This window comes from Cicer arietinum, chromosome 1 (assembly GCF_000331145.2).
Source record: "Cicer arietinum cultivar CDC Frontier isolate Library 1 chromosome 1, Cicar.CDCFrontier_v2.0, whole genome shotgun sequence".
NCBI lineage: Eukaryota > Viridiplantae > Streptophyta > Magnoliopsida > Fabales > Fabaceae > Cicer > Cicer arietinum.
The window spans coordinates 52,257,199-52,283,692 of record NC_021160.2 but is presented as its reverse complement, the minus strand read 5'-3'; the positions used below and the strand labels follow the sequence as shown (position 1 = coordinate 52,283,692).

The following is a 26,494-nucleotide window of genomic DNA, read 5'->3' as shown; positions in this document are numbered from 1 at the left end:
CATCAAATCCGACCTAATTCGTCCGTTATACGCCCCAAATACACATAAATTGGTAGGTATCCAACATTGGTCATACGGTAAAAAAAAATATCAACTTTAATTTAAATTTTATAATTTAAAATATTAAATTTAAATTTGAAACAGCTGATTTTGATCTCATGATCACCGACATCCCAAATGCCTAGACTTCGATTGCAGGAGAGCCGGATCCATTTCTTCATCGCAATCACATCACCTACTCCTAGCTAACAATATAAATACACCCCCCTCAAAATGATCTATATGAGTATAAAATTTTAATCCACAATACTATAATGAGATACAAGTTAGTAAGCATGTCTATAACAGGACTTGCTATAGCACTTTTTGTTATAATTATGGTTCCAAAAAGTGTGAGTGGTCAAAATTGTGGGTGTGCACAAGGGTTGTGTTGCAGCAAAGATGGGTATTGTGGTAATAGTGATGCATATATTGTGGCACAGGGTCCTTGTTTTGGGGGCCAAAATGCACCTAGTTCTACTACCAATGATGTTAATGTGACAAACATTGTTACACCACAATTCTTCAATAGTATAAATGATCAGGCTGATTCTAGTTGTGCAGGAAAGAACTTTTACTCAAGAGATGCTTTTCTTGATGCCCTCAATTCTTACAATCAATTTGGTAGAGTTGGTTCAGTGGAGGAACTTTTACACAAGAAACTGGACGTAAGTATTATTACTCTCATTTAAAAGACAGTCACAAATTTAGTTTATGCACAATTGAAATAAATAAAATCTTAAAATGATCTCTAAAATTAAAAAATTTACCACGTCTAAGCTATCAGATTCGGACAGTATGAATAATTGATATAAGGTTTATAGAAGTAATAGTAATGCAATTAATTAAACTACAATACAGTAACACACTCAAAAAGCAAAAAGAGTACTGAATTATAGAAATTTGTGAATTTCAAAATTAATAATGTGAGTTTTAAATATTAAGAAATAGAAATGGTTTATTTATGCGGATAAACCAAGAAAAATAGAGAGGGCAACACCAAGGGAGTAAGCTCCAACGAAGGTCCCAAGCAGAGCCGGAGCAGGGCGAGCAACAGCACCGATTCCAACAATTCCGGCGACACCAATGGGAACACGTAGGAGAAGCGCTTTAGTGGCGGAGGACAACACGGCGTCGGTGTAGAGTTGGCAAGCCCAATCCTTGAAGAGAGGGAGTCGGAGGGCGTCGTCGTGGTGGTGATCGGGAGGAGAGACAAGACGGAGAGCGGAGTCAACTTGAGTGCGATCGGGTGGTGTGGGGACCCACTTGTGGATGAGTGGATGTGGATTGTTGATGTCGGAGAGGATGGTGTGGATTTGATCGGAAGCAGTTTTGAGTTGGTAAGGTAAAACTCCTTGGAAGGCGTGATGTGTTAGAGAAAGACAGTGAGAGAAAACTGAGTCACATGCTGAGTCGAATTGATCCGTGTTGTGTAGACTCTTGTTCACTCGCTTTGACGCTGATATCCCCATCTTTCTTTTAATTATCCTCCATGCCAAATTGACAATTATATTATCATATTTTTTCTTTTCCTTACTTCCTTCTCCTTCGCAATCAAATATTTTTGTTTTCTTTACTTGCTAGTCTTATTCTACTTCATTCGGATGGAATATTGTCATTTTAATTTTTATTCGGCTTATTTTAATTTATTTTGATTCTCAGTTCAATGTATTTCATCTAATAAGTGGAATAGTTTTAATAGATTAATTTTTTGACGTATTCTAACTCATTTTAATTTATAGTAAATATAGTTTATCTAATAAGTATAATAGTCATAATCGATTAAGATTTTGGTTATTATAGTCTTCGTTCGAGTTATTCTACTCAATTTTAATTTTTAATCAATCAAATAGTGGAATAGTATTAATGGATTAAGATTTAGGGTTTTACTAATGTTATTGTAAATCATTTTAGTTCTTAGTTAATGCAGTTCATCCAATAAGTATACTAGTTTCAAATGATTAAATTTTGATAATTTTGGTATTTGTTGAACTTATTGAAATCTATTTTGATTTTTAACTAATGTAGTTCATCTAATAAATAAAAGAGTCTCAATAGACGAAGATTTCAATCATTTTGATTTTCACTTGGCTATATCTAAACCATTTTAGTTCTTATGCAATGTAGTTAAACCAATAAATAGAATAGTCTTAATTGATTAAAATTTTGATCATTTTGATTTTTGCTCAGACTTATTCTACTTCATTTTGATTCTTAGCAATGAAGTTTATCCAATAAAAGTATATTACACTACTTACCAAAAATATAAAATATACAATTAATGTTTTGGAGGAAAATTATTTTATTTTTGGCATGAAGGTAAAGTTTTAAAATCACATTATATAGTTTTTAAATCAATGTTAATTATTTAACTATAGAATATCGTAGCGAATTACGATTAGATGACAATATAAAATTATTATACATGGTTAACTCACTACTTTTATTCTCTTTTAATAATCTCTTTTAATATTTTATATGTGTTTTTTTAAAGTAATTGTCATACATTTTTAATATAAAAAATCACATTGTTACATATCCCAACTACATATATAAGTGATTTTAAAAATGGAAATGCTTAACGTCCCACAAACACATTTCACAAACAAATAGCAAGTGATTTGTCACAATTTAAGATCAACTAGAAGATAATCACTCACAAAGAGTGTAATTTGTAATATTTTCTTTTAATGTAAAATTTTAAAAGTGATATTTGTGGTGTATAAATGTATCGATCTGATAATAAAAAAAGTTTTAATATTTATAAATTTCTTAATTTAAAAAAATAGTGGTTGATTATCAAAGAGATAAATGAAATGAAAACTTTATAATAAAATGAGTGATTTTTACTCTAAAATATATAAATAAAAAAATACGAGTGATTATTATATACGCAATTAAATATATTAAAATAAAATATGAATGACTTTATTTTTAAAAATATTATTAAAAAAATTTAAATAATTATTTGTATACATTTTGTTTTATTTTAACCATTTAATTATTATAAAATACTTTCTTCTTATAAAAAATAAAATATATTTTACAAATATTAATTTGAGATATATTTGTAATTTTATTATGATTATTATTTATTTTTCTTTTAATTTTTATGTTGAGAAAAACAACATAAATTTAAAAAGATAAAAAGAAAATACAATCAAACACACAAAACTATATTGTCAAAAGAATATACTGTATTGCATAATCCAAACAAAACTAAGAGGTGTTTAATTAACCCTCCATTGATTGACCGAAGCACTAAAACAAAAGAAAGGGTGCTGCTACTTCAACTAAACCGTTTAAAATAGCACAATTTTAATCTCTACCAAACCCTCTTTTGTTTCTGCATCCTCCAATATGTTACTTAGAGCGAACGGATGGTTGTTCCTGATGGAATCGCGTTTGCAAACCACAAATTCAATTAACAACAATAGAATCGATTATTCTGTTCAAAACAACAACATAATAAGAATAAGAAGAAAAGAAGCAACATTCGTAGTGTGTGGTCTCCGTTCGTGCAAAAAGAAGAAGCCACCGTCAATGGTAATTTCCAAAGAAAGCGTTCAAGTAATTCACGCTCTCAAACTCGCTAAAAACGATGAACAAAAACTGAATCAAGTACTGAAATTAAGACTCCTCAGACTCTTGAAAGCTGATGTCTTAGATGTCTTGGCCGAATTGCAAAGACAAAAGCAACTTCATTTGTCTCTCAAGGTAACAAACAATTTGTATGTTTGAATTCACTCTTCTCAAATGTGATTTTGAATGTGTTTAGGAGTTTTTCATTAGAAGAACTTATTTTGCCTTACAATTAAGTGTGCAAAGGGAAAGTGATTTGTCTATGGATACATTTATGTAAAAGTTAGTTCAATAACAGGTTTCAGGCTTAAAATCAATTCTAGAGTCAAAGCCTACAAATTTAATTATAATCGAGAACAAACAAACATGTTGAAATCAATTCTACATCTTATAAAATCAATTTTGACTCCTCCAAAAATGAAATTAAACGTACAATAACTTGAAATTGAGATTTATATAGCTTTTGCCTCTAAATGTGAGGCTTACATTGTTCAACTCAATTTTCTGGGAATATATTCCAACATAAATCATTTACCTTATACTCACTTTTAACTATAATCAATTTTCCCAAACAATATCCAACTAATTCGGTGTTCGGGAGAGAGTTAAGTTGGTAAGAAAGTACTTCATTTAGGTGTTAAACTCCAGTACTAATTTAACAATTTGATCTTAGCTTAAATGTATTAACTTATATGTAGTACTGACAATTTGAAGGTGCGTCAGGTGTCACATGATGAAGCACATATAGTTACATCCAATCATTTTTATTTTTAAAAACTATTATCAATGTCTGTCAACACTTGATAGGAATTAATAACTTGTTTCCAATCAGTTAGTTACAAGAAGCTAAAAATAAAATAACTCTAACTACTGTCTTGTTTGATGTTTTTCAATTTTGGATTTGATAATTGAAGCATAGGTTTTCGAGTTCATTATTAGTGAGGAAGTGGGGTATGATACATTGCTACTGCCATTGTACTCTGATACAATACTGTTGCTGGGAAGGAACAAGATGGTTGAGAAGGCGGAAGAGGTGTTCAATCAAGTGGTGGATAAGGGGTTGAAACCGGATACAAGGTTGTTTACTGAGATGATTGGGGTTTATTTGCAAGTTGGTAATACAGAGAAGGCAATGGATATATACAGATCCATGAAGGCTTCAGGGTGTTCACCAGATGAATTGACGTTTACAATATTGATTAGGAATCTAATGAAGAATGGAGAACATGAGTTGGCTGAAACACTGAAAAAAGAGAGTCTTGACTATGTCAATGCACCTGATAAATTTGTTCAGAAAGTCCAACAGAAACATGTGAGGTTTCAAATTCTATGGTGTTACGCTATGCAACTATTTTTTTCTCTTTCTCTCTTTCAATGGAATTAGCTAATTTTGTAAAAATGATTTGGTGTTTTAACAAATTTCTCTTTATGAATTTGTGTTTCAGGCAAAAAAGAGACATGTCAATCTGGTTATGTAATTTCCTGTGGTGGATGAGATTCTACTGCACTGGTTTTATTGGAGAGATGTTACTTTCCGTGATTAATTCTCACCATTGTTGCTGGAGAAGTTTTACTGGGAGCATTCCACACACTTGAGCTTCAAATCAATGTTATTTTTGCGCTTGTTGGTAGCGAATGCCAACTTGGTTGCAATGAAATCATGTGTGAATGTGATAGGCATTAGGCACTAATGGTTTTGGCATGGTTAGTAGGTAGCTAAGCAATGTATTGGTGATGCTGTAATGTTGATTGAGATAATTTGTATTGTTGATTTTAACAATTATAACAATGATGAAGGGTTGTTGCAGCTCAATTTATTCTGTTTATGATATGCTCTTGTCTTGTTGAAAATAATGGTAGATTTTTAGCTGGCAGCATTCAAGAATATAAAAGTTTTGTACTTATAAGTAAAGCATGTGCCTACTTGTAGCTTTAAATAAACTACGCAAATCATCATTGACATAAAATAATACAAGACTATCTAAATCATCAATGTAAATTGAAAATCAATGGTCTACTAACTCCCACTGGTTGTTGACATTGCTAGATATGAAGGGAAAAAAATCTATTACAACAAAAATAACCTTTCTATCTCCAGTTTAATTTTACCTCTCCTTTACAAGATATTACATGTAAAAATAAATGTAAAAATGGTTTTAAAAAAATAGTTCATCTATAAGAAACAGGCATCACACACTAAAAGGGGGAAAAGTCTGATGGAAAGAGGAAAAAGCTAAATACAGAAATTCAGAATTGGTGCTTAGGTAGCAAAATGGCTGGGAGAGTTGTTGAACATGCTGTGCCACATAAATGCGCGAGAGAGTACCATCTCAAGCTCCTGATGAGTCCAGTTCTGAGTTGGAAGGTGTTGAAGGAACATTACTAACTCTTGAAAATCAAGCTTCTGAATTTCATCTGACCACTGAAAAAATAACCATAGAGATTAGAGAACGTTTACTTTGTACTGTACTATCATTCCTAATGCAAACATTCAAAAGCGTGTGATCTTATAAACCTCATAAGTATATCTTAATTGTATAAGACATTGACAATAGGTATCTTAATTATACAAGACACTCATATGCTATAATGTTATTATGTTACAGAATGGTATGTATTCTACACAACATTGTGCATTTAATTGATAGAATTTAATTCAAACAAATTATAAGTGGGACAATGTATACTGACTCACCGTAAGAAGAAAACTGGCAAATATATATACAAGGAAGTCTGGTAAGGCATCTCCTTCGGCTAGATATGTGTCCCAAAGGCGCGTGACAAGATTGAAGGGTATCTGATTACATAAATCAGACATCAGATTTAAAAAGCATCAAAGCTGAGTCAAATTTAATTAGTACATTATCCCTTAAACTGAAAATCCAACCCCTTTATTAATTATATAGAGTTGTCTTCTATAGAAATTTATTGTGTACTTGGAAGAAGAAACAAAATCAGAGCAAACCTCACGGATTAGAAGACAGTTGAACCAGCGGAAAGCAAATTGAAGAAATTCGAGTCCCTGATGCTCCATATGGCTTGAAACCGGATCTGGCGCAGCTCAAAGTTTCAGTATCAGATTGTAAATGGATATAAGCAAATAATAATATACTCCTTAAGTTTCAAAATTGAGGGTATTTATTTAATGTACAAAAACAATACGCAACTGATATTTTGAAATATAGTAAAACAAAAAATGAGTGGGTTTCGTAAAACTAATACTAATCGAAATCTAAATGCAAAAATGGCATATTTAAGTTCATACAATCATAGATATGTTTGAAGAAAAACAACAGGCTGGAGAAAAAGGTTACCATCAATCCTCCTGACCAATTCCTTCAACTTAAAGACAAGCCTTTGAATTCCTGGTTGAGCAAATGTGTAATGGTCTTGCATACCATCAAGCAATATTGACAAGCACCAATAGCAGTCCGCCTCTACATTAGAGATTTTATCTGAAGATAAATCGGACATCGACCAATTATCTATGCTCCCTTTTAAGTATTCTGATAGGAAAACGACAAAAAATGGCGTGACAAGATCATTTATTCCCTGAACATATCCACTTGCAGGATGCCGAATGGCCCTGTCAAAAGATCAAGAAATCATGTAATTAAAATAACTATGATAATATGAACATACATTTAGCATTGAAAAAAAATCACAAAGAACACTAGGATGAAAACAATATGGGGAGCAAAAAACAGGTTATCTGTAATATACCATGCATAAAGAATACGCTCCAGTGATTTCTGAACTTGCGGTTGCTGGAAGAATGAAACATCAGGTACAGTTCTTGGACAATCAACGGCAATCTAACAAACGTAAATAGTAAAACATTAAAAAAAAAATTATTTTCGTCAATAATCAAGGGTGGCTCGTGTTGTTATAATTAAGTATACCTGGCGAAGCATGTTGATCTCATCATCTGAGCGTTCTGTATCAGGAATATCATAATACTGAGAAACACAATCAAGATACTCGAGCCGCTTCCTTCTCAAAACTACCTCCCTTCTATCTGAATTGGGTGGTGCATATCCCTGTTGTCAGTTCATCTTTAAATTTCAAGAAGAAAATAAATTATCCATGGAAAAACATGAGGTTGACCTCTTTACTTAAAATGACTAATGTTATCTATAGGCCCAAAACCCCTGAATTTTCTTTTTCAAACTCCTCTGTATGATATTTTTTCAAAGCAATTTTCATATAAGTAGCACTGAATCACCATGAAAGAATAATTCTGCAACCCAGATTTGTATAGATATATCACCAAAATATAACAAGAATACACATGCTAATAAATTCTAATCTAATCTGAACTAAAAAATTAATTGTTATTTTTCTTCTTGAAGATCATAGAGCTTCAGCTTACCAAGAGAAGTCTCCACACTGTAGGGCGCATATAATCTGGAACACCACTCCAAGCTAATTCACGCAATTTGTCTACAGAACAGTGAAGGAAGAAAATTAAGATTTGCAACATCAGTTTACCATTGAAAACTGGAAACTTAACTAAATATTATTGAAGCATAATTGCTTTATAGCATAAGCAAACATGAATTTTGGATACTTGACAATGAACAATATTTTGATCCAAAAGTCAAGGGAATGAAAGACACTGAAGTAGTTAATTTTTTATTAGTGGAATATGGCTTCTTATTGTGATAGGAATATATATTTACCATGAAAATTTTGTGCATAAATACCAACAACAACCTGATAAAGCACATATAGATTGTTTATGTTCAATTATGCTAAAGCAGTAAATGGAGAGACAAATACATAACTATATAGACAGTACTCTATATTAAGTGTCTCATTTGCTATATTTATGTGTCTCATATTATTTCTCTCTCTGTATTACCAACGAAGCATTAATTACTTTTATTCCACTAATATATTATTATTTATTGTATCTCAACTTATCTAACTACTCCATTAACTATTATTAATAAGGATATTTTAGTAACTGAAACTCATTTTATCAATAAAATCAACATAACTAATCCTTTTCTTAAGATACTTGCACAACCCAAATGAGGCAGTAATCAATATGCAAGCCTAAGTTCACATAAAACATAACACCTAGAAAATTGGAAGAGAGAAAATGTTGAGTTATTTATAATAGCAATGTTGCAGGTTTTCTTACAATTTATTTTGAACCCTACGTCATACAACCATATATATGTTTATCTGTGCATATAGCTCGGAATTACATATGATACTTTCATAATCAGAATTGGTCATTTAGGAGCAACGAGGACAAAGTCAATAAGTGATATAAAAGAAAATAGAAATACAGAAGTTAAAACTATACCTAGTATAACCATTGTTCCAGAAAGAACCTTAGTGAACTTCATAACTCTTGCAGAATCAGTAGCTCTAGCACCCATGGAAGATTTCTGGACCTCTTCAGATGGGTTCTCTACATGTGAGGTTGATGTTTTTAATTTATTATCATTGGTGCCAAATGGTTTGCTTCCACTGTGAACTTCCTCCTGTGTTAAGAGTAGAAGTCACGCTTGATGAAACGCTAACGATCGTCATATAACGATATATGAGACATAAATAAGCACAAAATATAAATACTAAATTCACCTCTACTGCTTCATGTGTGCGATCACTTGTGCCAGTATCACTGTATGAGGAACTCCTATGGTAAGTTGGCGAGTATAAGCTCGAATTATCTATCGGATCTACCCTTTGGCTCAATAATATTTTACCAGGAATGCTACGGCCCTTGAGTAACCTTTCGACAAAGAAACAGCATATCAATTGTTATCACAAGGTACACGTATCGCGTTGTAGGTTAAACCAAACATATAATAAATCCATGAAGTATAAATAAAACAAATTATTTGTTCAGTCAATCAACTCACTAAAGAGGAAGAAAAATAAAACATGAAATAGCAATTTTGAAAATCCATGATACATAAAAAGTTCTCTAGAAGAATATCAATTAACAACCTACACAATCTCCCAACTGAAACAGTCCTTGGCCAAAACTCCGAATTACCAAAGTCCCTTTCGATCAGGGACTGCAGGGTTAATACTTAAGACAAAAATAAAATTAAAAATTCACATGTACCACACTTTTCCCAGCTTCCACTATCTCCACAATTCATGACACTGAGAATAAACCATCCAACTTGATTACACAGATGACTTAAACATTGGGGTCAATTATCACTTATCAGACAAACAAATCATACATCTTAATGTTAAAAAAAAATCAATATTTTTATGGGGGATTTTCCATATCCGATGATAAAATAATAAAAATGTGTGAAGATCACCAAATCGGGCAGCGTAATTCTCGAGATCATGAACTTTCTTTGAAAGCCCAAATGTTTTATAATGAAATTACGAAGAAATGATTATTACAAGCAACTAATTTAACAGAAGAAGAAAAAAAGAGGAATAATTGGGGGAAAGAAAAGATACCCTTGAACATTTCTAAGGGTCTGGTGGAATCGTGAATCAAGGATTCCTATGGTAGTGTCTTTGTTATTGTTGTTGTCGTCGTTCTTCATAATTGATCTGATGAAATTTATTAATAACAGTTAATAGTGACGATGAGTGTTTTTGCTTTGAGACTTGAGAGCTAGCTACTGAATGAGTGCAACCAAGCAACATGATGAAGATCAATACACTACACACCAATCTTCTCTTTTACTTTTCTTTTTCTTTTTTCCTTTTTTTTTCCTTCAGAAAAACAGTAAATAAATTCATACTTATTTTATTAAAGTATCTGTTTTTGGTCTCTATTTTATTAAAGTATCGTGCAGAATTTAGTCAAAAAAAAAAAAAAAAACAATAGTATGTAAAATTATGACTTGAAAATAATTTATATAATTTATCAATAAATAAATAATACATAGTATTTATTTAAGGGTCAAATTAGAGAGAAAAGTAATATTGTATATTGAAAAAACCGTTGATGCCTAATTTCATTTTTTAAAGCGACAACAATAATTAATAAAAAGTGGAGAGAATAATCAACACTTGAGAATTTCGTTTTGGGTGCATCATTAGTGAGTGGTGTTTAGCTTACAACAATAAGATAAGATAAATGTTAACAGGTTTAAGTTAAGGATTAAAAGAATTTGAGGAGTTAAATTCTAGATTTCAAACTTTAGTAAAGGAAAAACTATTAAATAAACTAGTTAGTAAAAGTTATTTTTATTGATTGAATTCATGGGTTAATAAAAAAATTTGTAACTTTATCAATACAACTTTCACAATATATTTTCCTATGTTTTTCTTTTGATGGTTTCTATATCAAGAAGAAAAGTAACACAGCTTAATCTTTAAAACTACTTATAGATCAAATTAAGGTGTGGACTACGCCCAAAAGATGTTCTTTTTACATTTCCAACAACTCAATCTAACTATTGAACAATGGTCCAAGTTAAATCCAAAAGTGCAAGTAGATTCAAGAGAACATTTTCAAAGGGAAAAAAGGGCTGAAAAACAAGATGGAAGCACTAACATATTCAACAAAAAGGGGAAACAGCCAGGTGCTTCATCTAGCCACAATTTGTCACCCAACTCATTAATTTATATTCCACCCAAATTGTGTTGCAACCATTTCGCATTGGTTTGCCCCTCCGGCTAAGCTTTTCATTTTCCAGAGACTGGCGATGGGTATGGTCTAGGTTGAAATTGCCTCAAAGTTACAGAACTTTACAATAATAACAAGATTGCATAAATAGACTACTTCACAGTCAACACAACCGCATATTTTGTGGTCCATCCTCAAATTCACCATATAAAGGTGATTTTTATTAATGTTCACACTTGTGAAAAAGAGTACATTAAAAGAAATGTAATTTAAGGTGCCGATAAATTTGTGCAGGTATTCAAGATTGCATTCATTCTAGACTCAAAATACATGTACTCAGCATCCTGCAAATTCAAAGCAAACTAAGGTATAAAGGTAGGGATGGTATATTATCATCTGAAGATCCCGTTTCTAGTAAAACCAAGAACCAATCTAGGCAACGAAAAACAGAAAACTGAAATTAAATCCAGGATGTACATGAATTCTTCAGCTTTGGTATCTTCATTTGAAATGCTTCTGTTTCTCTCTTTTCTTTACTGTACTTGAACACACTAACTAAATTCACCAAATTATTCACTGGCATCATTTCCCCAGACATTGTCCCAAGAACCACTTGGAGCAGCCTTTGCTCCCTCAATGTAGTTCATATTTCCAGAAGAATTGTGTGGTCCATGAAGTGGATGTCCATTCGGACCTGGCGGGTTAACCTTCTTGGACTTAGTTCTGACCCCGAGCAACCGCAACACAAATCTAGCTAGCTCTCCATACAGTACACCGGAGCGATCAAACAGCTGCAACAAACACCAAATGATCATCTAAAAAAATAAAAATAACACTAATATATAAAAAATAAATATTACACAAGGTAAAATGAGTACATTGTTGTGAAATGCTGAAATAACGGATCCATCAAGCAGTATGTGATTAAAATTTATATTACACTTTTTTTGTAACTTTCACGTTTTTTCCAAAAAGTAGATATGAGGTTACTTTTGCTTTTACCAGAATACGCTGCTGTTCATCATGCATGACCAAAATAGCCCTAAAATGTTTATATACAGACAAGTTAACACATCACAAATCATATGTGTAGCTATGATGTCACTTGTGCATCCATATAACTTGATGATTAATTATTCTTAAATTGATTCCACAAACCTCAATTAACATCATACAATTTAGATCCAAAAATGTTGTATCTAAAAATCATCCCATTTCCATAATTTGACACCAGGAATGATATTTCCCAATAATATGCAAAGGATAAAAGATTCAGTTTTCACCACATACTTTATAGACAACTTTCCAATACAAAAAACTGATTTGTTAACTATCCAATACAAAAAATTGATTTGTTAAATAGAACTAAAAGCCAAACTTGAGAGTCTTCATAAATTCAAAATCTACGTAGAGTACACATGTAGACTTGTAAGAGTTTATTTAAGATTAAAATAATGAATAAAACATCCATCATAGTATATAACAACACAATTTACTATGTTTATAGTAAATAGTTAACATTATAACTTAGTAATTAAGTAAACCGCGCTAGTGAATTGGTAAGCAACCAATAAAATAAACTATGATGGGTTCACAACCCAACACAAATACACAAACATAGAATCACACTTCAAAATTAATGGACAACTTCACAAATCACAAGATAAGTTTGTAACTCGGCACAAAAAAAGATCATAGCAAGTTCAAAAGCAATGGGCAAGTAGACAAATTGTGAGGTTCAAAATTACTAGAGTGAAGGTTGGCGGGACTTGGTTCCCCAAGCTAGTGAGGGATTCAGCTCGATAGAGCTAGAATTCATCAGAGTTGGGGTCATTACAAACTTGCATTGATGGATTTGTTTATGGTTTAGGCTTGTGGCTTATTTTACACTGTGAGATATGGGGTTGAGGCTGGATACAGCATTGTATAGCTCCTTTACAAATTGGCTCATGTGAAATATTAGATGCATCTGCAGAAACGAGTGTTACAAAGGTGAGGTTAATGTTTTGGCCACTATGGACGGAGTATTATCATTCAGCATTTCAACCATTGTCATTTTAGGCGCTTCAGGGGAAATAGTCATTATATTGTGGACTGGTTGTCTTGTTCAATTATCTTCAAACTCACAATTCTATGCATGTTTACACAAATTATTCTGTAAGCAAGTCAACACAATTTGATGCCTAAATTTGTAAGCATGTATGATGCTGAGTTTACCTTAGAGTTTGATAACCAACCCCTGTATTTGTATAAGGTTCGCCAAAGCAAAAAATTCCCAACAATTCAAAAACACAAATAGTACATATATGATTTCATTTTTTACTTTAATTTCAACTCAATCTTTGAACAGCCATAGAAGGTGGGTACACAATTAGTAAATAAATAAAATCACTGGAAAGAGAATATTGAACACAAAACCTGGAGAAGTGCAGTCATGAACAAATGGAAAGCCTGGGTGTTCTGGTCTATGAGTATTGATATCCGACCAAAAAAGTTAACCACGCCTTGCATCTGCCATTAGAGGGATATAAATTCAACTTGTGTAGAACATATTTTTGGACAGCAAACAACAAAAAACCAATAATCATATTAAATTATAAAAAATAATCCAAAGAGAAAAAAGTAAAGAAGAAATTGTGGGCAACAAAAAGAAAGCAGAGTACACAAAAATGCACCTAAATACAATGTCCATGTTCCTAAGCAGCTTAACTTTGCCTTTTCTCACGTGGCTCAAATGCAATCCTAACTACTATCATGAACATGAAATTCTGATTCTTTTTGCTCAATAAGATGCAAAGACAAAATATAATGGCTACATACAGTTTAATCGGAAAAGTCAAGAGCATTTGATCTACAATCAACTATCACTTGCAAATATGGAAGTGGTCAGTGATAAAGAATTATATGTGAATTACAATCTAGTTTAAACAAAATGGGACAAACAATGACCATGGTAAATGTTGCTCAATTATCCCTGTGGAAGAAAAACTAAGTTCAGAAAGTATCATATGACTCACCACACGCATCACAGATATCCAAAAACCTGGTGGGGATGGAGGGGCACCATATGGATTATTGGGATCTTGATCACCTCCATATGGACCAACACCCCCCATGCCATAACCACCACCCATTGGACCCCCCAGGCCACTGTTATACATTCCACCTCCATACATCCCAGATGATCCGTAGAGGCCACCACCATATCCTCCTCTATTGTACATACTGCTACCATACATTCCGCCACCATACATTCCTCCTCCTAGCCCACCACCATAAGAAGATCCGTACAATCCAGATCCATATCCAGAATTATAATTCATTGTAGAACCATAACCTGCTGATTATAATAAAAAAAAAAAGATTCCTTGAAATAGGAAAACAATGAAAACATTGAAAGGCGACAAAGGATAAAATAAAAGACGCACCACCAACACCACCATAGGTGTTATTTCCATAGTTCTGTTCCCATGGCCTTGTGGGAACAGGTCTGGTGAGAGTATTCCCGTTGACAGCTGCATTTCTATCAGCAGTAGTAACAATTTCACCAGGCTTTGCAGTCCCTGAAGCCTCAACAACATCACTTGTGTTTCCACCTGATGGGGGTCTAAAAGGTGTCGGGCCAGACGAAGAACCCGCTCGTTCCCAAGGTTTCGGTGGAGGACTACTAGCTGCAACACAAATTCATTCAAACAATAAAAAACAGTATGAAACCATTCGACAATGAAATACAATTTGTACAAGGTTATAAATTTATAGTGTCATACGCTGAATGCTTGTTCTTACAACAGCTTGGAACTTGAAAGACCTTAATTTATCATCATATCAAGAATGAAAAGAAAAACAATGAATAGGAGAAATTTGATTAAGGTGTTTACATAACTTATTAAAAAGAATAAAAACCTTTCAAAACTAGCACCCTTCAGAAGATAAATTAAATGAAACAGGATTCAAGTTCAATTCAACTATGGTCTCAGATTAATCGTATATTAATTCAAACACACATATAGACGCATACATAAGCATAAACAAAAAGAAATATATAATAATTCGTGAATAATTTCGAAGGAAAATAATAAGACGATTGATGAGTGGAAATTTAGGACTCCGGAGGAATTGACGATGGAGATAAAAAAAGTGAAATGAATTGATGTGGTAAACGGCAATGAAATGCAAACCCTAATTGAATTGAGGAAAAGGAGATTAATAAAATTGAAGGCGAAAGCAGGAAGAAACGAACCTTGGGGTTTGGGTTCCATGGGGAATGAATTGATTAATTAATTAGCAGGGAAAATTCACCATGTATATTCAATGATTCTATTGATGAAGTGAATGTTGATTTTTTGGAGTTAGAAGAAGACGAAGAAGACGAAGAAGAAAGAAAGTGGAACGAACGAAGGATAGATATAACATAATACACTCGTTATTGGTAACTGGGCCCGCGCCACCTGTCAGCTTGTTTATGCATTGAACTGCCAATGTATTCACACCAATAATCAACCTATTCATTCCTAGATAGATTTTTTACTTCGGTTTATTAGGGTTTTTTTTTCATTGTTTTTTTCACTATTTTTTCTCATTCACTATTTTCACCTAATTTTAAATTAATTCTTTAAGTCTCCCAATTTTTAAATGCCTTATCTTGTATTTCGAGGTTAAATTTTAAAAATTCAAAATTGAGATACTCGTAATTGAGTTGATCATATAAAAATAATGGATCATAATGTGTTAAACAAAAAATATGTGTATAACTTTTATTTTCAATTTTTTATTTATTATATTATCCATATATAATTGATTTTTTCAATATAAAATAATTTTACACTGACGTTGTATCACCTCTAAACTCTAACTTATTATGCGATAATCTACTTAAATAATATTTTATATCAAATTTGATTACTTTTACTATATATAACAAATAATCTAAATACTTAAATAATATTTTATATCAAATTTGATTACTTTTACTATATATAACAAATAATTTAGATTTTGATAAATTTAAAATTATGTTGTAAGTGATAGTTCACCTAGACACTTGAACAAATTTAGCCTTAAAATACTTAAGTGATAAAAGTATTAGATATTTTAAAATTAAAGGACTAAAGTTATAGATTTAAAAATAGTAAAATTCAAAATTATGAATAAAATAAAATAAAGAGATTAAAAATATAATTAAATATTTTTTTAAGAAAAAGTAAACTTTAATTCATGTAAAATTGGATATGTGTCGATTTCAATTTTTATTACAAATTGCAAATTTGATTTAAAAATATGAGAATTTTAAATTTAATATTAATTATTAGTAGAAAGAGTTTAGGCACCAGACTTCTTTCTTGAACTCTTTCATGTATCATTGCTCAACCAATTATTTTAGGACACTTATAATAGTATATAGGAATTTTAAATGTATAGTAAAATTATAGTTAAAAAATTCAATATAATCAACTGATAAATTATATTGATAAATATAAAATTATATAAAAATACAGATAAGAGAAGAATTGATATATATTTTTTTCTAGTAGGCAAAGTAGCAAACACCACATAAAATTCACACATACAACTGGAAGATCTCAAATTCAGAATCGAGTGAGCAGAAATGTTCAACTTAACAATATTAAAATATCTTTTTCTTACAATGATACAGCCACTTTTCTATATTTATTGTCATCATTTTTCTATACAAAACCCATGACATACATTACATTGCAGCACCGCAAAGCCATTTACATCAGTCCTCACTACTATTAAGAATTTCTATGCTGCTGCTATGTCTTCAACATGTACATAACTATAGGTCACATGACAACCACCTAAGATTTGAACTCATGATCTATAGGAGAGTAAATGTGCACAACCTTATCCCGCAAGCAAAAGAATCTATTTCTAAGATTTGAACTCATGATCTATAGGTCACATGACAACCACCTTGTCATTGTGCCGAGGCTCGCTCGTATGCCGGAATATATACCCGCAAGTGCTCCAACACGAGCCTTATCTTTTAAAAGGCCACTCAGAAAATGACAATATTGGATGATTGTAGCGAAGCTTGGCAACTGTCATACCTAAAATTCAAACTCGATATGCAGAACCCTCGTAAAAAATCATCAAAATTTTTGTCAAAGCAATTGTTGCATTAAAGTCATTCATCATCAGATATGCTATGAGCTGCCTCCCAAGTAGCAATTGCTACTGCCAGAGCTGCTTAAAACGCAAGGCACATCACGAACAAGAAACCTTGCATTACGTGTCCCCATATCATTTAATATTTCCAAACACTCTTGCAAATCCGAGTCGTTCACTAACATCACCCATTCTTCTTCATCGTCTAGATACTTGAGCCGGAACGTCCCGTTTTGCAGTTTGAATCTTGCTGCAACTTCTTCGTATAGTCTAAAACAACCTGTGGATGGATCAAACTTGAAACGAATGGTATCTTCTCCATAGGTAGCTTTCACGACGATTTTTGACCCACCATCAACGATAGTTGATTTCCCTTTGCAGTGCTTCTGGTTCTCAAAGTCCTCGTAACCTGATGAAATGTCGTGTATCATTGAACCAGAGCCATTAGACGAGTCGGTCAAGCTTGAAGAAGTAGGATTGTTGTGCTCAACAACCTCATCATCCCCATCCACACAAGTATCCATCTCATCAACAAAAAAAGAACTTGTATTATTATGTTTACATTTTTCTATTCTCAAACCACCCTTGTTCAGAACCAATTTGTCGCTTTTTCCAAGAACAGAACCAAAACAAGCTTGTTCATGACAATCATCCATTGCCATTGATTTTGAATCTTCACTGCAATCAACTGAAGAACTGTTGGTTTCCTTCAATTTCCCCTCCAACTTATTTTCCAAATTCTGAGGGTCTTGTGCAGTGCTCTTCTCGGGAAAAAAGAGACTTTCATGTTCATCAATTTCTTGGATGGTTGACCCTCCTGCCACAAATGCCCCCATGGAAGGATCAAACTTCAACCCACCCTCAACTCCCTGGACAGAGTCAAGCACAGTCTGAATTTTCTTCAAAGAACGATTCACTTTATTAATCTTGCGGGATGGCCATCTTAAAATTCCGTGATGTCTGCATATCCTTTTCAGAGTTGTTGGACAAACTGGTCAAAGAATAATTCAATTGTTAAGAACAAATATGTTTCAAGTAATAAAAATATCTGTCAGAAATATATAACAGCTTCTTTGGACAATGAAAGGGCATTCTTTGTTTTAGATAGAACAGTTGCAGTAAACAGTTGTCAATTTAAATTGTTAGTGACGATGATGTTATTCTGATTTAACTGCACTAAAGTTTTGGAGATATCATACTATTTTGGAAAAATTTGTCTTGTATATTTCAATATGAATTTGACAATCAAGTGATGCTTAATACAGAGGTGTAACATGCAATCAGAACCGTTTAAACAATTCCATCATGAAATACTTATTTTGCATTCATTGTTTTGCCTACAAAGTGGCAACTAGAGAAGGGAGAAAGATCTATAATGCCTTTAAGAACCTAACTGTGTGTTTGGAGAAGAAATTTTTAGGAGATATAGTTTTAAGGAGGAGATATAACCTGTTTGGGTAATTGAAACAGGAATTTTAAAAATTCACAAGAACTTTAATCAGGTAACTTTTTTACTCAAAAAGGTGAGTTCGAAATTCTACTTCTTGAGATAAAGTTTTAAAAATCCTCCATATACAATGACATCTTACTATCAAAGGTTGTGGCTTCAGTTCCACATTCCCTATATAGGAGCACTATTTGGTCAAATTCTTGCAGATCGTTTGAAAAACAGTGCGTTTAAATGTCTCAATGTTGTCTGCGGAAGGGTCAAGCACATCTGAGAGTTAGGAAGGAAGACGAGAAGGTGTTTGCAGCATTGCAGATGATGGTGTAGAGAAGCCTATGCTGGTTTGTGGTTGCTATAGCTGAAGGTGAACATATAGTGTGGTTGGTCAGAGAAGGCTTTGCTCTCATGTTGTGGCTGGTGCGGGTATAAAACTCCAAATACTTATCCAAACAAAAAATATATTAAACATACAAGTTTTAAATTGCTGCATTCTAATCTCACTGTATTTTAAACTATCTAATACTTTGAATTTCTTCATCCAAACACAACATTAAGGTATACATTTCAAATTATGGTTAGGACTCATCTATATTACTCAAGCAAGTGCAGATATGATAAAAAGTGACATCTGTCACCATAATCCAAAATAAATAAGCCAGGTCAATAAATATACAGAAATTAGGACAAAATAACGTTGGAGCCTAACCACCAATGCTTTTTGCAGCATCCTTCAGACTACCAGAAAAGTATTGTTGGAGAACACTCAAACTAACATTCTTCTCTGATGTGCTTTTATTTTTCTCAACTCGCCTTCTCGGTCCATTTGTTTCCTGAACCCAAAAAAAAAAAAGGCCAAGAAACGCTAAAAACAATTATACCATCAATAACTTACAAAATTGATGCATAATTAATATCGATTTTTTGCAACATTAGTATACTCCTTTATAGCATAAATAAAGTGAGATAGAGGTTTAGTATTTTTGGTTCCCTGTTCTACTCCATGATTCACAATCATTTTTAACAAATGCTTCCTCAGATGGAGCAGCAACTTCACATTAAATTTCACTATTATCATTATAACAATAAACTTTAACAGCCAACTCTTTAGTGTAGACATACAAGGTGCTTCTTTCAGTCTCGATTATAAGCAAAAATACCTAAAATCACACGAATTAAGAATTGTAGTTATACTACAATTAATTTTCTTAATATTATAAAGAAATAAATTATTTTCCTCAAACCACCTTTTACAGAAACTAAAAAGTTATTAAAAATACAATCCATATTTAATTAAAAGGGTATTCTACGAATGACATCTTTAAATAGGGTGAAAGTGGTTAAATTTTGGTCCACCAAATAATTTGCTTACAATTGAGATGGGAGAGAGTAGTCGTCAATTCCAGAAAAAGAAATATATATATATATATATATATTGGCATCAACATCCCTAGAGCATTTTATTTCAAACAGAATAATAAATAACCATTATATCACTACACTCATTAGTCATCACAAAAATAGAAAACGAGGAATTTCTTGCTCGCATAATGGTTAACTAACACTATAAGAGGATCAAGAGTTGAGACTTATGATACCGTTCATTGTTAGAAATACCAGTTATTATTGTATCCTTAGGAAAATCTTCTTGGTTAAGTAAACAATTAACAGAAATATAAGAAAATTATGAACTTCAGAAATGCTTAGCAAATACATTTGCTAGTCATTCTTATTTCTAGCGGAAAGTTATTTACAAATTTAAACATTAAGAACTAAGAAGAACGTGCTATCACAAATTTTGCAAGATAATAAAACTCATTCATTAGGTCAAGGGATAGTAGGTGCGAACCTGGTTACAAGATGGCTCATTTCCATTCTTTCTCTGGTTAGAAGCCTTTAATGACAGCTTCTGGACAGAACCATTGTTTTCTTTTATTGATGGTATCTGAGAGTTTTGAGTAGACAAGGGGGGAAAACGCGGGTCATTTTTCTTTTCAAACCCCACCTGCAAGCTCTTGATTCCTGATAATTCGGCCTCTGAAACTGTCCTCAAACTCGTACAAATTCTCTGCATGGTACCTGAGAGGCTGTCTAATAAAAGTTGCTGTTCTGAACTCCCTTTCATATTGATAGGCAGAAAGAATTCCAATATGTAATCATCATTATAAGTATAAGTACTCCTTAGCCTGATTGCAACTGAAGCATTCAAACTGTACTTGCGTGCATGATGGACAAGCGGATACTCACTAATATCATATGCCTTCACATCAGGATAGAAGAAAGGATGATTTGATTGAAGCGCTTTCCCAGCTACACCTTTCCCTTCCTCAAGATGATGTTCAACGCATGCATGCACAAATCCTTCCATCACTCTATCAGTTATATAGCAAGCTGATTCTTCAATGCACAGTATGTTTTTTTCTCTAGAACTCGAATTGCCCTCTTTAATTTGTATTCTAGTAGTTTCATCTCTTGTGCCCTTGGTGTAAAAACAGGGAATCCATGTTAATGCCAGTGGCAATCTATGTGCATGACACACAGATCGTAACACGTCAACTATCTCTGTTAAAGCGGCTCTTTTATTGCTTGAAAGACACTGCAGAATACAAAATTAGTTTTTAAGATATGTTAGCTTTGCACCTTTTTTTTACCTTGCCTTTCCTTACTGTGGGGGAAAATAAAAAAAAAAATCATGTTTAAGAAAATACCTCAGGAAGCAGCCGAAAAGGCACATTAGTCCTTAAATTTACAAGCTGCAGAAAGCCATGAGAAATACATGTATCATTACTAACTTCAGCTGTAATATACATAAAAATTTATAAAAAATAAAAACGGGTTACTTCTTCTAAGAAATTGAAGAGTGCATCAATAACTGAATCGACTGAGATTCGTGATGGTCTTTGAAAGATTTGGCAAAAGATAGAGGATTCTCGGTCAAATGAATATAAGATGCACTTTGAAATAACGCAACTACTCATATATGTGCCCCAATATTGGATGCATATACAAGTCAATTATAGACTAGAAACACATAATACCAATGAATTTTATTTTTCAATTTAGCTATGATCCCTAATTCGAAGACAGGCAACATGACCACCCAATACACATCAACCGAAACTTTCCTGCCTAAGTTCTTCTCAACCATGGTGTGGAACAACGTTGTAAATTTATTAAGTATTGACCAATTACAAACGAACACATAAGATAATGCCAAACTACAAAATTCTCCGTGATACCTTTGTATTGAGACATTCAAGTCCTGAATGATGATGTAAGAATAACAATTAACAACAAGTCTCAAAATAATGTGTGCAACACATGTCTGCCCAAACAATTTCCATATAGACTTGCATCATGTTGTGGGCTAAATATTTGCCCAAATTCCTTAAATGCTTATTAAACCAAGGCAATATAGATCCAAATAAATTATCAATAGAGGATAAATAAGTTGAGGGCAAAGAATGAACTGTATGCCTACCTGCAGTGAACGACAAATGATTTCTAATTCTTTGTCAAAATTAGGCTTTTCCTTCGTAGTGACAAGCTCCAGGACAGCGCAGCATGGCAGTCCAGAGTGCATATCAAATATGGGAAAAGCAATTGACCCACGAACCTCGTGATTTCTTGCATGCTCAACCCTCAAGTACTCACTTGGATTGTAATAACCAACATTGGAAGTCCACTCAGGAACTTTGGAGATAAACACACGACCAGGAAGTCCCGGTAAACAACCTGGTTTTCCTTCTGCAGAAAATGTAAATGTCCTTGACACTTCACGGTACCCTGCAAGCATTTGATCGAGTAAATAAGGTTGCTCACTAGTGCTTAAGAAGACTTGACCACCGTGCTTTATGGGTACCCAAACTTGTGCCAATATTCCCCCACCAGCTGATTCTTTAAAGAAGGACAAGGCTTTCAGCATTCTCTCATCAAGCGACAAAGCAGGTGGCTTGGGGATTACGCAATTGCCCGTATCAAAAGTATTGACATGTTGCAAAGACCCGTTAATTTTTTGCTTAGAACTTAAGTTATTTGCATCATTGTTGTCTAAGAAACCAAGTAGGGTATCCATTTGCTGACACACAATTTTCTCCCCATAAATGGGCGAGCTCTGCGGATTATTGGAATTTCCACCAACTTCTGTCATATAGAATTGTCCACTGTTCTGTTCGACTATATTGAGTCCATCAGACGATTGATATAATACCGAGGCAAGAGCTGGAAGCTCATTAGCCATAATTTGATCAGTCATGGATGGACCAGAACACAAACCAGCATAATTATCAAAGTTCATGAGCTCCGAGAAGCTGCTAGGCATATCCTCTGACACCAAATTGCTGATTCCACCATCTAACGATGTCGATCCTTCTAGCTGAGTACCGGGAGATTGCCAATACCCAATTCCTTTTCCCGTATGGTAAAAAGGGTATTCCATACTTAGGTTAGAGATGAAAACCGATCAAAACGTAACCAATCTTAGAGTTCCTCTATGTAAAAAATTTCACAAGACATTGCTTCTTTGTTCACCAGCATTCTTGAATCCTATAAGTTTGTATACTCAAATCAGCTACATTTATAATAAAGCAAATTAAACATGAGAAATTGAGCATAACCCCTAATGCAAAATTTACAAAATCAATAAATAGAAAACCACACAATCCCCGACAACAAAAAAATCATAAAAATTGCTGCAGATTTGAGATTGTAGAATAAGCAATGCACAAGCAGATGTTCCACAGCTTATGCAAAAATATTGAATCAAATTTCAGCTAAAACTCTTTTGAAAATAAAAAAATGTTCATCTCAACTTCACAAGTAAAAATATATGTTTGCATAGATAAAACATCCCTCGTGTTAAAATTGCTCTTGTCTGCAAGAAACTTGCATGAAGGAAGTTCTCTTGTTTACAAGATAGAATTCTATTATGAACATTTAGAATTTGATAATAACGTCGAATACTGCTATGGAGCTGATTTAAATCCCTCATGTATGTTTGGATTGACCGGTTAATTTTTTAGAAATTGGTATATAATTTCATGTCATTCCATCTTATATCACCGATCCAAACATACCCTAAATCTTAACTATCAATCTATCAACCATCTTTGTAACTCATATTTCACCATTAAAAGAATCCACCACCACCACTACTCTAATTAAATCCTATCTTTTAGAACTACATAGGACATTAATTAATTCAGGAATAGCAACTTATACCATACACTACAGTTCTCATACCTCAAAGCTATGCACGAAATCCCCAAATGAGAATTTCAATCTTCAATAGTCTACAATTGAAACATATACCTTAAACAACAAGCCATCAAAATACAATAAAACTGAAAAACAATGAAATTAGGGTTCCCAACAAAACCTCAATGTTGGTGACCAGAGCTCCAAAGCAAGTAAAAGATAAACAAAGTGAGATAAAAGGAACAGAGAATTCGTAAACTATTGGCAGATATTAGGATTGTAGCTATTTTATATAATGCAAAGCGTTAACAAGAATAAGAAACTAGAATAGCACGAAATTTAAGAATGAAATTGGGGAATTGACGAAATATGAAGTGACGTGAACCCTAGAATGTGACGAAATATTTTAGAAAATTCAACAAAAGAGAGGTAAAAAAGAAGTGATGAACGCAGTTAAAAAACTGAAGTGAATGTGTAGGTTGCTATAAAAGGAAAGAATAAAAAGAAAGCACAGTTCAGAGTTTGGGGCGTTAAGATTCATTCGGTTGCTAAAAATGGAATGACAGTATGACGGTGTTTACAAGCCGTTTTTCTATTCTTGTACGGCGTTTTCTACTAAGCTTTTCTCGTCACTTTCCTCCGGGTCAAAGTCAAACTTTCATTTTTTAATTTTATAAATATTTTTTAAATAAAAGCTTTGTTGTTGAGATTTATATGAAATGAAATGAAACTACGAAAAGGCCGTCTGTCTGACTCTCTTATGGAATCTCATAATAAATACAGCTTTTAAAAAATTTTCCACCCTTTAGGCATCACTGATCACTAAGGGAAAATATTTCTTTTGTATTTTCCAAAGCAAAATCCCTTTCCTCAGATTTGGGAAGAAAAGGTTGGTAGTTATAGTTAATCAAATTAAACTATTGCCCTGATAAAAATAAGGTCCTGTTAGAAAATGTTATAAGGACATTTTTTAAAGATAAATTTTAAGTGAAAAATCTTATTTTCTTATAATTTTAATATTTAAATTACACAATTTTTTAATTTTTTTTTATATTTAGATTCTTAATGACACTCTTTAACATTTTTCATAAAAATATATTGTTTTGTTGTTGTTGCTTTTTAGGCATATTATAGTGGTGCAATTATGTTCAAATTGATTTAGGATACTGATTTAAGTTGCACACAATTATCTTGAGCTTCAGATTAAAATTGGATGGTCAAAATTTTAAACTTAATAATTAAAAATTACAAAAGAAATAAAACTCCTCTAAGATATAAACTATCTGTTTTTTATTGGATTGTCTATGACCGCGCGCATACGTCACATGTATCAATATTCATAATGTATATTTTAAATTTTAAATTTTAAAAAAATCGTATTGCTAGTTATCTATAATTATAGTTTTGATTTAATTTTTTTGTGAAAAAATTATGAATTGCGTTGTTATAAAAGACGCCGTACTTCCTAGAATACACCATAGAGTAATTGGCAATTGCATCAGCATAGCATATATTTCTGTATTTTTCTATATTGTACAACTTTTTCGATTGTTTTTTACTTTTTGCGACCTTTTCAGTTTTCAGTACAGGCTTTTATTCTTTTCTATTTTTTCTGAATCTTACCTAACAAAAGAGTACTTCAACCTTGATGGTTGACGTTGCACTTTGTTTGCCCGAACATTCTGACTTATGTGCTCATCAATCTAATATCTAATATATATAAAGAAGATACTATCAAATGTTAATTATGTCCATTTTTATATATTTGAGATATACTATCATTTTTACGTGTATTTTTGTAAACTTGTAAATTTGACTACCATTGCACAATTTTTATAATAATATTTTTCTGTCATTGACTACCAAAAGTAATGATGTTTTAGTTTAACTACATTTATAATTTTAAAAATATATAACTAAAGCTTAAAAATATTTGACACAAAAACTCATGTTATCTCCTATTTCAACATTTTTTTCTCCTTCATCACCTGAATTAGAAAAACAACAACATAAATAAATCTTTAACACAACAACAAAATTTATAATCAAATTTAAAACGGAAAAAAATCATAATCAATAAATCCTTTTTTTTTTGGTACAAACCAATAAATCCTTTTTAATACCTAAAATAACCTGTAAATAATTTATGAAGAAAATGATTATTTAATACAATGAGACGAACTATTTAATTTCTGATTTTTTAGCAAAAGTAGGATTTTAGACTTTAAAAAAAAAGATTTTATATTTAAAAAATACTGTGTGATACATATTAGTCTCTAATAAATATTAAAAGAACATAAAAAAATATTTTTCATTGATACCAAAAATAGTACAAAATAAATATTTTTTATTGATAAATATATAAGAAAATGGATAAATCTTTATCACTAGTAAAATATATATGTGACAAATATTTATCACTAATAAATATTAAAATATATAAAAAATAAATATTTATTATTAATAAATATAAAATAACACGGAAGACTATTTATCACTAATATACAAAATAACAAAGGATACATATTTGTCACCTATAA

The 26,494-nt window shown here is 32.2% G+C and overlaps 5 protein-coding genes across 8 annotated transcripts; 1 reads left to right on the top strand and 4 right to left on the bottom strand.

The window, feature by feature from the left end:
- Positions 1–244: 244 nt before the first annotated feature.
- On the top strand, positions 245–5,434 carry LOC101495915 (uncharacterized). 2 transcript variants are annotated; one of them, XM_027331539.2, is made up of 3 exons: positions 245–707; positions 4,541–4,933; positions 5,067–5,434. In XM_027331539.2, exons 1-3 carry the CDS (start codon positions 315–317, stop codon positions 5,097–5,099), a joined length of 819 nt encoding a protein of 272 aa, XP_027187340.1. In that variant the 5' UTR covers positions 245–314; the 3' UTR covers positions 5,100–5,434. The 2 variants fall into 2 exon arrangements, with proteins under 2 accessions (XP_027187340.1, XP_012570983.1); XM_012715529.3 differs by lacking the exon at positions 245–707 and adding an exon at positions 3,141–3,756.
- Positions 839–1,669, bottom strand: LOC101495588 (uncharacterized). The gene has a single exon (XM_004486811.4). It carries the CDS (start codon positions 1,509–1,511, stop codon positions 1,002–1,004), a length of 510 nt encoding a protein of 169 aa, XP_004486868.1. The 5' UTR covers positions 1,512–1,669; the 3' UTR covers positions 839–1,001.
- A 143-nt stretch (positions 5,435–5,577) lies between the features above and the next one.
- Positions 5,578–10,314, bottom strand: LOC101496246 (uncharacterized). Its single transcript, XM_004486813.4, has 10 exons — positions 10,066–10,314; positions 9,220–9,370; positions 8,939–9,119; positions 7,994–8,064; positions 7,524–7,661; positions 7,345–7,436; positions 6,936–7,207; positions 6,587–6,672; positions 6,317–6,418; positions 5,578–6,043 (listed from the first exon to the last, which is right to left on the bottom strand). Exons 1-10 carry the CDS (start codon positions 10,152–10,154, stop codon positions 5,882–5,884), a joined length of 1,344 nt encoding a protein of 447 aa, XP_004486870.1. The 5' UTR covers positions 10,155–10,314; the 3' UTR covers positions 5,578–5,881.
- Positions 10,315–11,364: 1,050 nt separating this feature from the next.
- LOC101496572 (peroxisomal membrane protein 13) lies at positions 11,365–15,692 on the bottom strand. 2 transcript variants are annotated; one of them, XM_004486814.4, is made up of 5 exons: positions 15,426–15,692; positions 14,614–14,856; positions 14,203–14,522; positions 13,604–13,696; positions 11,365–11,976 (listed from the first exon to the last, which is right to left on the bottom strand). In XM_004486814.4, the coding sequence occupies exons 1-5, from the start codon at positions 15,442–15,444 to the stop codon at positions 11,755–11,757; spliced, it is 897 nt and encodes a 298-aa protein (XP_004486871.1). In that variant the 5' UTR covers positions 15,445–15,692; the 3' UTR covers positions 11,365–11,754. The 2 variants fall into 2 exon arrangements, with proteins under 2 accessions (XP_004486871.1, XP_012570973.1); XM_012715519.3 differs by having other exon boundaries at positions 14,203–14,525; positions 15,426–15,585.
- Positions 15,693–16,781: 1,089 nt separating this feature from the next.
- LOC101496898 (protein NLP8-like) lies at positions 16,782–24,593 on the bottom strand. 2 transcript variants are annotated; one of them, XM_012716029.3, is made up of 7 exons: positions 24,136–24,593; positions 24,000–24,049; positions 22,240–23,303; positions 21,467–21,511; positions 20,608–21,354; positions 19,468–19,591; positions 16,782–18,305 (listed from the first exon to the last, which is right to left on the bottom strand). In XM_012716029.3, exons 3-7 carry the CDS (start codon positions 23,194–23,196, stop codon positions 17,353–17,355), a joined length of 2,826 nt encoding a protein of 941 aa, XP_012571483.1. In that variant the 5' UTR covers positions 23,197–23,303; positions 24,000–24,049; positions 24,136–24,593; the 3' UTR covers positions 16,782–17,352. The 2 variants fall into 2 exon arrangements, with proteins under 2 accessions (XP_012571483.1, XP_012571480.1); XM_012716026.3 differs by having other exon boundaries at positions 24,000–24,593.
- Between the last annotated feature and the right edge of the window lie 1,901 nt (positions 24,594–26,494).